Source organism: Leguminivora glycinivorella, chromosome Z, assembly GCF_023078275.1.
Source record: "Leguminivora glycinivorella isolate SPB_JAAS2020 chromosome Z, LegGlyc_1.1, whole genome shotgun sequence".
Classification (NCBI taxonomy): domain Eukaryota; kingdom Metazoa; phylum Arthropoda; class Insecta; order Lepidoptera; family Tortricidae; genus Leguminivora; species Leguminivora glycinivorella.
This window is the reverse complement of record NC_062998.1, coordinates 25,354,382-25,368,472: the sequence shown is the minus strand read 5'-3', so window position 1 is coordinate 25,368,472 and position 14,091 is coordinate 25,354,382. Positions and strand designations below refer to the sequence as shown.

General features: G+C 36.2%; 1 protein-coding gene across 1 annotated transcript in view; it reads right to left on the bottom strand.

The window, feature by feature from the left end:
- The window catches only part of LOC125240812 (diacylglycerol kinase eta), a 112,594-nt gene that overhangs the window by 50,322 nt on the left and 48,181 nt on the right, over nt 1-14,091 (bottom strand). The window contains exons 3-5 of the mRNA XM_048148936.1: nt 12,936-13,081; nt 9,711-9,909; nt 5,079-5,170 (exon numbers count right to left, since the gene is read on the bottom strand). Of these exons, the coding sequence (XP_048004893.1) occupies nt 5,079-5,170; nt 9,711-9,909; nt 12,936-13,081 (437 nt within the window). The remainder of the gene's footprint in view (nt 1-5,078; nt 5,171-9,710; nt 9,910-12,935; nt 13,082-14,091) is intronic.

Below are 14,091 nucleotides of genomic sequence, written 5' to 3'. Positions count from 1 at the left end.
TGCCGGAAAGTAATAAAATGAACCTAGATAAGTTTAATAATAGTCAGGCAGCGATTGTTAATATACCTAGATGTCTAAAGAGCTCTCAAAAATGACCCCACGTATATTGTGCCACGTTAGGCGGGGCCTGAATATTGTACCACGGAGCTTGTCAGTGCGCTAATGCCGCCGGCAGTAATGCAGTCGGAACAGTTGTAGTACTTACGGCATATTTAAAATATATGTTTACCAAAAGAATATGCCATACTGTTTTGTAATAACATGTGCTAAATAGTCGTTCCAACAAATACGGAGAAAAATATGGGATTAAGTTTCATGTGTAATTTCATAATTTGGCTAGGATCATAATTATTTCGTTTTATTTTGTACGAGTTATTTTTGTATGGGGATGATGTTATGCAATATTTTTAACAGCCATTGATATTTAAAAACTTTCATTTTTGTATAATTTTGTTCGAAGCGTTCGTCCCCGGCCCTGTTTTACTGCTTCAATGCCTGCACTATGCCTGTAGAAATTACTAAATTCTCATTCCTATGCCACAGGCATAAGTCAATTTTTTATTCCTATGCCAGCGGTATAGGGATATGAACTTTTTAAACACATCTGCCAAGCAAGTGTGGGCGATAAATGATAAAACATCCGACCGTTCCCCTAAATAGTGCGATAGGGACGGCCAGATGTTTTATCATTTATCGCGCGACCATGCTTGTCTGCCTGCTGTGTGGCCAACATGGGCCGGTAAACTTGTTTAAACACACATACGTGTCAGTGGCATAGGAGTTCGATTGTTTTGATCACAGACCTTGTGTCACCGGTATAGTGGTTTAATGACCAATCTTAATTTAGAAGGTTGTAGAATAGAACTAGACGTGAACTGTGGTTGGTCCGGTGTCAGTACGGCGTATTACGATTACGGAGTTAATGATTTTGGAACCACTTTTCCACTGACATTTTGTTTGAAGGCAGTGTTCTATGTTATTTTCATTCGGTGGCGACATCTAAGTAATTACACCTATTTAAAAACGTAAAATTTATAAAAAAAAGCCTGCGTTTAACACTTGTTAACAATAGGTGGCAACTGACAATAACCTGAACGTGACTAAACATTGATATACAGATTGATAAATTGAATTTATCTAGCCATAAAACTACCTATTATAGCGGAATGCGTTTACGCCATTATTAATATTTTCTTATGTAGTTTGTTATTTCATAACTACAAATTAATTATGTAGTTATTTTTTAATATGCATAAAGTTTGAATTATTATTTGCTTGGTTCTTTAATGTATGACATAAACCCATCCCTTTTCATGTCAAAATTTAGTCAAATATATGTACCGCGAATTCTTAGCTGCCAGTACGTGCAGCAAGAAGGTTATTAGCCGAATAAATTCGCTGATTGGTAGTTAGTGACATTATATGCATTTCAACTACACTTATCTGTGTACATTAGTATAAAAGAGATGACTATTATTTTGTTTACCAGTTTTGATTACAGGGCCTGTAAACGTATTGTCTTGTGTAAATGTAGGCGTAATTGTGTATGTGTGCTAAACGGTGCCGAGAATTTGAACGGTAATGTTCTTAAAGGCGACTTCCATGCTACGTGGGTCACTCGAAAAGTTTTGAGATACAAAAAAACTATTGAAGATATTAACACTATTTATTTTACATCTTTTCGAAATACTCTCCGTCATTTTTTATACAAAGTTCCATACGTCTAAACCAACTTTGGAAACACTTTTGCCAGTCTTCATCGGTTAGGCCAGAAATTGCTACTTCATAGGCAGCCACTGCTTCTTCGGCACTCGAAAAAAACTTTCCTTTTATTTGTTCCTTTACTGTCGGGAATAAAAAGAAATCACAGGGAGCCAAGTCAGGGCCGTAGGGTGGATGAGGCAAGGTTTCAATCCCAGTTTCTTCAATAAACGCCTTTGCTCTGAGGGACGTGTGGGAAGAGGCGTTGTCGTGATGCAGCATGATTCCCCGAAGCCCAGCCTTTGGTCTCCTCTCCCGCACTGCTTGGAAAACTTGTGGCGAACTAACGCCTAGGTTTTTCTCGATGTCGGTGTATGTAAATTCGTGGGTCTTCTCGCACCAAGCACGTATATATAGAAAGTCTAAGGGGGGGGGTCCGGGTCATGAACTCAACCGGATAAAAAGAGGTCTCGAACATTTAATTAATAATGATGCAAAATAAACTACTGCTACTTTGCACTACTTTGTTACAAAACTATATTTAATTGTTTTCTTCTTAAAATTAGTTGATTGGCAATATCATTAGCGTCTATTATTACGGCAGCTATATCCCTATGGATAGACATAAGGGCTAGCCCCGTGAGGCACTCTTGTCCCGTCCTATTACGCAAAAATATTTTTAACCTTTTGAATCAGCAGTTGCTGTTGATACTGGCCCAGTATCAATACTATCAATAGCAACTTTCTGATCGAAGGAAAGAAATTTGGATCACACTGGTCGATGGCCCCAATAGCAGGTCTAGGTTTTTTTTCAGTCTCCAGGGTTGACCAATGACTCGGATCTAACTCGGATATCAAATGTTCCAAGAAGGGATAATATACGTTTCGCCGGTAGTATATCTCCGCAGTTTTTATACCACGTCGGCGTCAAACAAGCATACGGTCCGCCTGATGGAAAGCGGTCACCGTAACCTATGAACGCATGCAACGCAAACAGTGTCACATGCGCGTTGCCACCCCATTAGAAACTTATACATTCCCTTCTGCTGTGTTAAGTACACAGCAAAAAGGAGTGTACAAGTTCCCCCTGCAACATGCAGTTTCCCCTGGAACATTATTGCGACGGATTTGCGACTAGTTGTACGAGGTGCCACTAGTTCACCGCCAGGGCATACATTTTCGGCGCTCTTGGGAGGAAGATTCACTACGTAGGAAAATAAATCGCGAGCGTAGCGAGCGCGAAATTTTTTTCATAGTAATGCCGTAATTTGAAGATTAACGCAATACAAAATTTATGGATTTCATCAGACAGAGTGCGAAAGGGACAAATGGTTGAACTTTCGTAGTCGCACCCTAGTATAGTTACGTGTGGCTGAACGTGAATATCATGTACATAAAATAACAAACAAAATGGGGCACTATAGTGGCCAAGTCAGGAAAGCAGATTCGGAATTTGTCCTAACTAAAAGAGCAGATAATTATAAATAGTAAGCGCGATTTTTTTCCTATTGACTCGATTAAGACAACCCGCCAGCGGCGAATCCGCGAACTTTCAAGTTTTTATCGTCTGCACTCTGCAGAGCTGCGGTCTTTGACATATTTTGGGGTATTTTGACTTCACAGGGCGCCTATGTTCCCGACTTTTAGGCCTTATATTTCGCCATCACTATTATTTTTATAATAATGCTTAAGAGTTAATTAAGAGATTAACTGCGGACTCGATCGTCACCGTCGGGACGCCCATTTCGGTATTTTGCCACTAAGTGACTTGAGTGCTTTGAAATTCGCTCACCATCTGCTGCGACTCACAAAATTGCGCCTCCCTGAGACGTTTTGCGTCTTTGGCTTTATGAGGAACTCCGCTTTGGACTATCGGGTAGACTCATATTTTTGCATTTGGATAGCGACGTTACTTAGCCGTTCGCCGCACAATGTGGTTCGTCAAGGGCTAGAATCCTCCTTTTACGGCGCCCTAGCAACAGCGCCCTTATGAATGGCAATATGGTGCAACTTTCCACTTAATCTGAATTACAAATCTAGATTTTCAATAGGTGAATTAATTTCCGAATCCTCTCGCCATTTTGTGATATGTGCGCGCCTACGCAACGTATAATTTTTTGTACGGATTTTTCCACATTCTCGATTTTGGCGCCCCCTTACCATGTGGCGCCTAGAGCGGCCGCTCCACTCGCTCTACCCTTAATCCGGCCCTGCCTAAGGGGGGGGTTTGAACCCCCTGAACCCCCCCCTTATATACGTCCTTGTCTCGCACTAACATTTCAGTAGTCCATACGTTTTCTGCAATTACTGCTGTTTGCGGGCGACCACTTCTGTGGTCATCTTCGAGGTTAGTTTTACCCCTCTTGAATTCACTAAACCACCTAAAAACAGTTGCTTGGGATCGTTTCAAAGAAAAAACGCGGGAACCGTTGTAGTAAAACAAAAGAAACAAATTTATTTTTAAAATTGAACCGAATTGGCTTCTTGTGTTCTATTTCCAAATAAATTTGCTTTTTAAAAACATATAATATGGGTGCGTTCCATTTTAAAATTTCGAGCATCTCACAATTTATCGAGTGACCTACGTAGTCAGGATCACCACATGGGTTGCTCGGTGTACAGCGTAATATTTTAGTACAATTTCACTTTCCAAATATTATATTTTATTTATTTATTTAATATTAATGATACATATCACTTTCCAGACTATATATATATATAAGGTCCTAATTTATTAGTTGCAGATATTTTAACACATGATACTTTACATAAAATAATTAACTTTAAATATAAATTAAGAAATCTTTTCATGCAACTTTTTTGATTTCATTTTCCTAACAAAAAAATTAATTATAATTTCGTCTAAAAAAATCATCATGTGCATTATCACATGTCACAATAACACTGTCTGTCATGTCAACAATTGTTTGTTGTAAATGTCGTAAAGGTTCGGCGGGAAAACTGCACATGTCATTGAAGTGGCCAGTTACAGTTAAGTGGTACGTAAAAGAGGTACTAGAATCTGTTCAATGAGTTTTCATTTAATAATCACATAAACAGGGTGTTTTTACGTAGCAAATTTGTTTTTCCGTTTTCTTCAAAAAAACATCGTAAAAGCTATAATGTTTCACGGTTTAATATACTCCAAAGACCGAGTACTATCAGCTGTAAAAATATCTGCATCTAATAAATTAGGACCTTATATATATAAAGGTGATCTCAGTTCGAGGTCATCGTCGCCATTTAATTAAATTAGTAATGTTGACTAAGATACCTTTAGTGAAAGTCGATTAAACAGTTAAGTACTATTTTACGAGGTCACAAACAAGATAAAAACCTAATTCCTTTCAACTTTGATAGATGTTCAATGCACTCACCTTAGTACTGAACCACAAGTCTTATCACATATATCACATTTAGCAGCTACCGGTAGGTTGCCTTCTAACCATTGATGAGGCATGATTATATTCTGAAACAATATAAAACATAAGAAGATAACTAAATCTAATTCAAACTGCGAACACCAGTACCTTAAAAGTTTTAAAATCATTATGACCTTATTATAGTTATAGTTTGTACTTTTGGCTATTGAAAAAAGTGTAAACAAACCGGACCTGTCAAATTTTACAGATCCAGGAGTAGTGAACCTTTTAAGGCCAGCGGGTCGATTTTGAGTCTCACGCGTTCGAATTCAGAAAATTGTCACTGAAAATAATAAGCAAGTCACCGTTTTCAACCGGTATTTTAGTGACAAAATCCTGTATGCGAGATTCAAAAATCGCCCCACAGATTGAAGAACAAAATTATTTTTTTTACTTGGTACTTTTTATTAATGGTGAGCCAATTTTAATGATTATAAACGCATAAATGGTAAGGTGAAAGTAACAATGCGATACCTTGTATTTTTAGGTATTTAAAAATCTGTGAAAAACCGTCAAAGGGGTTGTTTATAAGGTAACGTTTGGTTCCTGTTAAATTTATCGTATTTAAAAACAATTAAGCTCACTACTATAGTCCTTTCCATTCCAAAAACATATACTTTTGCTTAATTTTACCAAATACACAACAAAAGGAGTGTAGGTACAAGTTTAATGGGTCGGTACCCATTAAATATTTGGTGTGGTGCCTATTAAATATTACTGAATCAACTAAACTACCATCTAGTATAAAAAATACATTAATATAACAATCACCATCTCATACGGAGAAACAGAAGCTCGAAAACACAAATATCGAACTCGGAACAGATGATGTTGATGATTGATATCAAACATCAAACAGATAAAATTAAAAATCGTGTAAGGATTAGTACCTTTCTATTTTAGTAGTGTTACACCCAGATTAAAATGCAACCATGAGTTTTAAACCTTGGCAAAATTGGTAGGGTACTTTTTGGTACATGATTCCCTGAAGAAAAGAATACTGATCATCAGTACATCAAAATACGACACGGTGAGACATAATCTTATCAAACCTTAATTATTTCGAATTTGGTCAAAATGTTTAAAGGTTAGATGCGCAATGAATCGGACAGGCACCGTCGTATTGAAACGGACGTACAATAATGAGTTAATGACGTACAACAGGCTAGACTGTGAGTGCGGCCTGTCATATGTGGGACAGACGAAACGAAGTATTTCCACACGGGTGAAGGAACACATAGCGGATGTCAAGCACCGTCGGCAAAGGTCTGCAGTCTCCGAACATGTCATGGATAAAGTCAATTATGCTATAAAGTTTGACAAGCCTCTGGTTCTTGCTAAGGAGAAGCGATATATACCCAGAATGTTGCGAGAGGCCATTGAGATCAAGAAATATCCAAACTTTAATAGAGAAGATGGCTTTACTTTACCACCGGCTTGGGATCCAGTAGTACACCTGATAATGGAACAAGCACGACGAAGGCTGTGAGGCATTTGTGTTGTATGGTGTTGGACATTTGCAGTTTGTTCTTTGTCAATTTTTTTTTGTGTAGAGTAATTGGTTAATTATTTTTTAACATAGTAATGGTTAATTTTTGAATATTGTATAACTAGCTTTATTAATAGTGTGTGAACCTGCCTTAGAAATCTATATTATTTGTGGTCATGGTTCGTTAATATTTCTTGTATGTGGGTAGCTTTTGCAGATTTTTCCTCAGTCACCCGTTGACCACGAACGCTGTAAAGAGTTCGAAACGTCGGGAATTCGGGATGAATTTTAAATTCATTATACGCGATTTAATCCGTTTCCATAGTTTTATTTCATGGTTTTATTTATTTTCATCATCACTATCAGATGCCGCCAAAGAAGAGGATTCGTCCAGAAAAAGCTGCAGTAGAGTCCGCTGTGGAGTTTTTGTAGTTATTAATTATATGACCTCAGTTTGGGTTCTACCAAAGTAATTGCCTTATTAAATAATTATCCTTATGTAAGAGCAGTAACTTTGTGAAATATTGAGTATTTATGTGCCTCAATTGTCCTCAAAGTAAGCCATTGGTTCCTTGTCCGTTTCAAGACACCCACTGTCCGATTCAATGCTACTTGCGTTATGAAACGGACAAATGAGATAAATCAAATATAGATTTTTCTCACTAAAAATGAAGTTTCATTAAATATGGTGTATTAATAATTATACTATAGTATATCCGAAATGTATATTTCAGGATAGATAACAAGTTCCTGTTACAGTATGGTAATCTTGCTTTAAAATTAAATGGCCGTTTCATGGCGGATCTCCCCTGCTAAAATGAATTAAATTATGTGAAAACAATGAATTTTATTCATTTTAGACATCATGTTTCATAGAGACATTTACTGCTTAAGACCAACATCGATATTTGAATAGAAAAAGTGTAGGAAAGTTTATTTTTTCAAAACAACCGGGTTAGATTCAACCAGCTGGGCACAGTTTTTTTTTCAAATGTATGAATGCAGTTTTTCTTTTTATTAAAATCGATGACATGTCTGTGATGAAATGGTTCCTAAGAACAGACCTTCGTTTGTCGTATAGTTTAAGACTTTCCCAAACTGACCGATTTGAATGAGCCATCCTGTATAGTTTATGATCGCAAGTCTGCAAAGAAAGGGACGAAAACATAATTACAGAAAAAGATAAAGAACGGATTTCTAGCAAAAATTGAGTTTTGGACAACATTTTTACACAGCATGCAGTTTGCGTATGCAGTTTGATTATTTCCTTGCATGGCTAAAATCATTCAAGAAATATCATCAGATACGGTGGAGGGCTTGCAAAGTTTAAAAAACCAACTCCAAAGTTATTTCTCAACTGAAACATTGACTGGTGATGGAAAGTTGGATTTTGAATTTTTTTTTTAATATTAAGTCCGTTGAGCTGGCCGATCTCAACGCCTCGGTGAAAGAAGCAACATTTCAATTGATGCGTTCTGGGCTAAAAGAATGGCTGAATATCCACATTTAGTAAAAGAAGCCCTTAAATTTTCGATCCCATTTGCTACTTCATATTTATGCGAGCTGACGTTTTCAACAAATAAACACAATTTATTTATTTATCATAAAATAAGTTGTTTTAAGGTTCGACTGTATAGTACGGTGAAGTGGGGAGAGACCTAAATAGAAATGCTAAGAAATAAAATTACAATTAATATGCATAACGAATGCGTTATTTATGTTACAGTTCTATCGTGGAATATTGTGTACCTAGTGTACCTACTGGGGAGATACAAACGCTAACAATAGAAACGAGGGGTCGCCTGCCGCCCCGGCGCTCCCTTTGTGGAAAGGACATTATCAGATTCCCTTTTAGAAACTAAATGTTGTATGCAGTGGGTATGCCTTTAGTAGGCCAGGGTTGACGTCTGTAATCATTAATGAAGATGAGGTACCTAATGTTGTATCTCTTCTTATTTAAGTCTAAGTCTATGAGAGACAAGGTTCATTGTATACGAATTGATGTAACTGTTACCTTCCGATCGAGAAACTGCTCTGCGCTCCTGTTTGGTCGGTTGGTATTTTTCCTGTTAAGCGACAACTCTTCACTTGGTTACGTAGATTTTAATTTGATTCAAATTAATCCAATTATCCTAATATGCAAGACTCTAATGTGCGATATTAATCAATGGGTACTTCTGTATAAGGAATATATTAATAAATTATTATAATAATAAGAGAATTTAGATAAATAAAAGTGAAAATAATGAAGCTAATTCTTGTCAATTTTTAACAAATAAATAATACAATTTAATATAAAACAAACGAATATATTCCATCAGTTTAACAAAAACAAAATCAATTACAGACCCAGTTTACTCAATTAAACAGAAGATGAAGCTTATATTTAGCTAATATTGTAGCCTAAGGTCTGACTTGGCTAGTTTTCATATACGAATTATAAACTTGTCACTTCTTATTTTATTATTCCGAAAATTTAGATTGCTGGTAGAAACTAGCCATTGAACATAATACCTAATTCGCATATGAGAACTAGCCAAGACAGACCTTAGGCTACAATATTATTATTCTAAATTAAAACCGAAATAAATTACACATATGGCTGGAATCCTTGAGTATGAGTCCTTGTATAGATTACTCATATGAGAGATAATTTCGACCTCGACAGCTGTGACCTGGGTGGCCGAGCGGATAAAGAGGCATTTCCCGCGATTGGAAAGTACGCTGGTTCGATTCCAGCCTCAGGCACCAGAGGACTTGGTCACTTTTTCTTTCATATGTGTAATTTATTTCGGTTTTAATTTATATACATAGTAGTGTGACTACTTTAAGACAGCACAAGTTGAAATATTTTCAATAGATTATAATTTAACTTGTGTTCATTAGAATTATTATTCTAAATTATAAGAAAAAAATATAAGTATTTTATGTTGTTTTAAATAAATTTCAGGACTGAACTTGGCACCCAATTAGATCTCACTTCTTTTGTCGTTGAAGTCAACAACCAAGGCATATATGTATCATATTATTGAACTTGGCTTTCATTTCACATTTTCACTTAGTCAAGTCTACAAAAGATATAAATGCAAAAACCTTACTCCTTCAGCGTCTTCGACTAGGTGCGGACCGAGGGAAGCGAGCGTACTCCACTTGCACGAAGGAGGAGCGCGTGCGGCGCATCGCTTATGGGCCCTGAATTTGCACAGCTCGCAGGCTAACGCGTGCGCTGTGCCCAGCGCGCCAAACGGCTCGCGGCACACGTTGCAAAATGTTGGCCGGGCATGTGTTGCAGAGTACCTATAAACGAGTAAAACATAGTCGTAACAGGGATTGTGGTTCTCATAGAAGAACAACTTAGATAATCATACAGTCAAGTGTAAAAATATGGGTGCGTACAACTTATCAAAAATATGTCCCATAGCACTTTATGTCGGCGGAATAAGGTCTCGGTACATATTTTTGAGCGGATAAAATCGATACGTATTTTTGCACTTGATTGTACATTTGAAAGTAAAAAAAATAAATGCCCACAATGACTAGAAAAAATAAATGCATCCACACAAAATTCACAGTGAGCTCATAAGTCTCGAATATCATATACCAAAGGCTAACTGGTAGCCATTTTGAAAGCTGATTTAAAAAAAATTAAGACAGCTTTTAGAATCAGAAAATATTACGCATTTACGCTGTCAATGGAATTATGTCTATGGAATTATTCGATATACGAAGATCTCCCCCTTGTATAATCAATAGTTATCTTCAATTCCTATCCGTCTTCTCCTGACTCCTATTGGCAGATATATTTCCCTTCTTATTACCAGGAAGACTTTGACTCTTTAACTGTTTCCCCACAAGTCAGTCTAGACCTCGGTGTCAAAAAGGTAAAATTAGTGTAAATCCGATGTTTAACAGTTTAGTGGGTGAAAATTGGCCTGAATAGCATCACATATACACTGATGCATAAAAAGTTTGAAGAGACAATTCTAAGTTGCCTTAAAATAACTACCGAGATCCATCTTTGCTGTCATAGATGTGGCCAACCCAAGAAATCATATACATTTTTCAATACTTTTTGTTTTTTTTTCTTGGTGCCAAATTTTTCCCTGACCAAATCATTTCCCTGACTTTCCATGACTTTCCAGAAAGTGGACACCCTGTTATACGTTTCGGCTTTGCTTTTGTCTGGACCTGAAAAAAGGTTATCAACTTCATTTGAGGGGCATGTGACGGTTTTGCCGTATAAATAGAAAAATGCTGATATGTTGAAAATATCAACCTTATTTATTTTAATATCTATCACATTACTCCTTGTTATTACAGAATATAACAATGAACATGATTTTGATACTTATTTCCATATGAAATTACGCGACAACGAGCACTAGATGGTCTTTCCGTAGGTACTCAGCGCGTGGAGAAGGTCAACCCGCCGAGCCTTAAAAAAAGTGATTTTTATCACATAAGTTTACTTTAATTCACTAAAGTATTATAAAAGCTGTGTAGAATATAAAATTTGCTAGCCCATAGCACCATGCGGATCACTCCAGACTACTTTAATAGTCTAGTTTTATCCACACATACTTTATATCAAATATAGTATGCCGGTCTTGCCCGCACTGACCTTACTTAACTTCGTCACAAAATGAAATTATAGAACCACCGTATGACAAATTTACATGAACGGTCTTTTTTGTAGGAGAAAAAATTATAGCGGAATAGCCAATTTTCATTACGTTACGATTCTTGGAAGATGGTTAAATTAGTTACCTTATAGATTCCTCGACCTAATAAAATTACCATACAGGTCTACCTAATAAAATCGTGTTAAAAACCAGTTTTTGGTCCTAAGATTGTTCAAATTTGATGCTAAATATCACAGCAGCAATGAGCTGTGATGCCGTGAAGTAATTATGGGATACTAGTTTGCTTAAAGACGATGTTATTAATATCTGATGGGCTTTAGAAACTATCATAATTTATTTATTATTCAATTTTTTTTATACCACGTCGGTGGCAAACAGGTATACGGCCCGTTAATAACATGTCGTTATTGAATATAACGTGGAAAAAATACAAATGTATGAGGCCGAGGGTAGCGATTCGGCGACAGATTGGTGCAATGGTGTCATGGAGCACCTGGTTTTGTACCCTTGCGTACCCTTCAACGGCCAAGTCACACAACATTAACTGTAATAATAAAGAAATCGCAGTAAGGAACCTTAGACTTGGCACGACTTTGTCTTAATTTCATTACTTTTTAGAGACAAACAATTAGCTCCATCTAGACTTAGCTAATTTTTACAGAATATTTTAAGTGGGATTTCACTTCTTTTTGTAGAAACGTGGGCATGAAATGAAGTGGCCCACCAAGTTGAATATTTTTTTGTAAAGGCGGTATGTCGATCTCTAATAGTTTGGTTGGGCTCTTGTGTTTTCTAATCAGGGTCACCAGGTACTCCAGATCTTCGATTATCCTAGGTTTTAGAGTTGTCACTTTATGTGGCCATTAAACCCTAAGGCCGTTTTCACATTATCCGACCCGATATCGGATGTCGGAAGGATTTCAATAGAAAAAAATCCAAGATGGCGCCTGTAATGTATGGGATATCGGTCCGACATCCGATATCGGACCGGATAATGTGAAAACGCACTAACTATGTACCATATTGGCAGTTAAGGAGGGTTTATTATTTATGATTGTCATTTGACATTTTCCAGTATTTACTACTGGAAAATGTAGAAAAGGAAATGTGCGAGAAGCTTGCCTTTTGAAACTAATGGAAATATTTTGGCACAAACGTTTATTTCAGTAAATCATTCAAATTTTTTAGAGCGCAATCATGTATAAATATACTACTAATATTATAAATATATTTGTAAAGCGATTCATTAATAAACTAGTTTAAACATGCAAAAAAAAATATGATACGATCATGAGTGAGTGAGTGTCATAAATACGTAACTTTGCATTCGCTTAACTTCGGAACTAAATGATCTAGAGACTTGAAATTTTAGATTTTAAGTATGTGATTATAGCTTACTGGATGATGAACATTTCTGAGTTCTGGTCTTATCCAGAGGTTCTCAAATAGGGGCCTGAAAATCCGGCGAAATGGTTCCTGTAAATGATGGTACGGCAGTGTTTCCTTCGTGCTCGATTGAAAGTAGAAAAAAATATTTATAACCGTGTTACTTAGTTATTTTACAAATACATTTTTGTCAAGTGATCAAGTAATTTTTAACCGATCCTGTACGTTGCTCGTTTTTTAAATGACGATTGAAACTTTGAAGTGATGTCATAAAACAGTGATTACGAAGCTTACCATTGATGATCTCCACATGATAGCCTGGCCATGAGATCGTCGACGTCCCCGCCGCGGTGCAAAGCACCCCGCAGGGCTCCAGCCCACGACTCCATTTCACCGCGACTATCAGCGCACAGAACGAGGCTCCTACTTGATGTTATTACCTTAAACAAATGATTAAAAATGTTAAAACTTTATGGTTAATTCTGCTACGCTAAATCATTTATTAAAGTTTTGTAAACTTTATTGTGTAGTGTAGTGCCAGAAAAATGTTAGGTATAATGATGACGTCACTATACCTAACATTTTTCTGGCACGAACGAAGTGACACTAGTGACTTCCGTCAGATATTTAGTTCATCGATAACTTACATTATAATATGTCATTAACTATTATGATTATGTCGTCTCAAATACAGAGGTAAATTTCTATAACATTCTTAACAAACAATTAAGTGAATGTAATTTTTCAAATGTAGTCTCAGTAACAGAGGTATAATACACTCTGTCTAACTAATAGAGGTAAATGTGACTATGCAATCGAAAAAGCTTATCTCAGTTATAGAGGTCTGTTTTGTCTCACTAATAGAGGTAAAGCAGTGCAAAAGTGTCGGGACCGCGCCTTTTGTCCCATCTAAAGAGGCTTCTCACTAAACTTATCCAGGTCCCACTTAACCAGGTTTCACTGTATAACATAAAATCGACAGATTTTCAGCTGGCTTTTGATGATTTCTTAATATGATGTGGGTAAAGTTTATAATAAAAATAATATAACAACCATCTCTCAGGGCATTTTTTTTTACAACAAAAAAAACAATACTCACATAAAAAATATAAAATCAACATTATAATTTTGAATTCTCATAGTTTACCTACGTTAATTTAAGAACAAAACTAACGATCAAGTGTAATTAAACACAACAGAAATGTAGTTTTCTATCAAAAAAGTGACTTCAAAGTTTAGTACTTTGAACATGATTTTTGTATGTTAAGTAATCTAGGGTACCACATTGTCGCTATTCATATGTTTAGAGAAATAACACTTCTACTTCCATTATTTAACATAATGTCCGCACTATATGTGCATATATCTCATACAAATAATATTATGAATCAATAAAATAACTTATTTTATACAAAATAACAGTCATTTCGTCAGCTTTTCTAATTTAGAT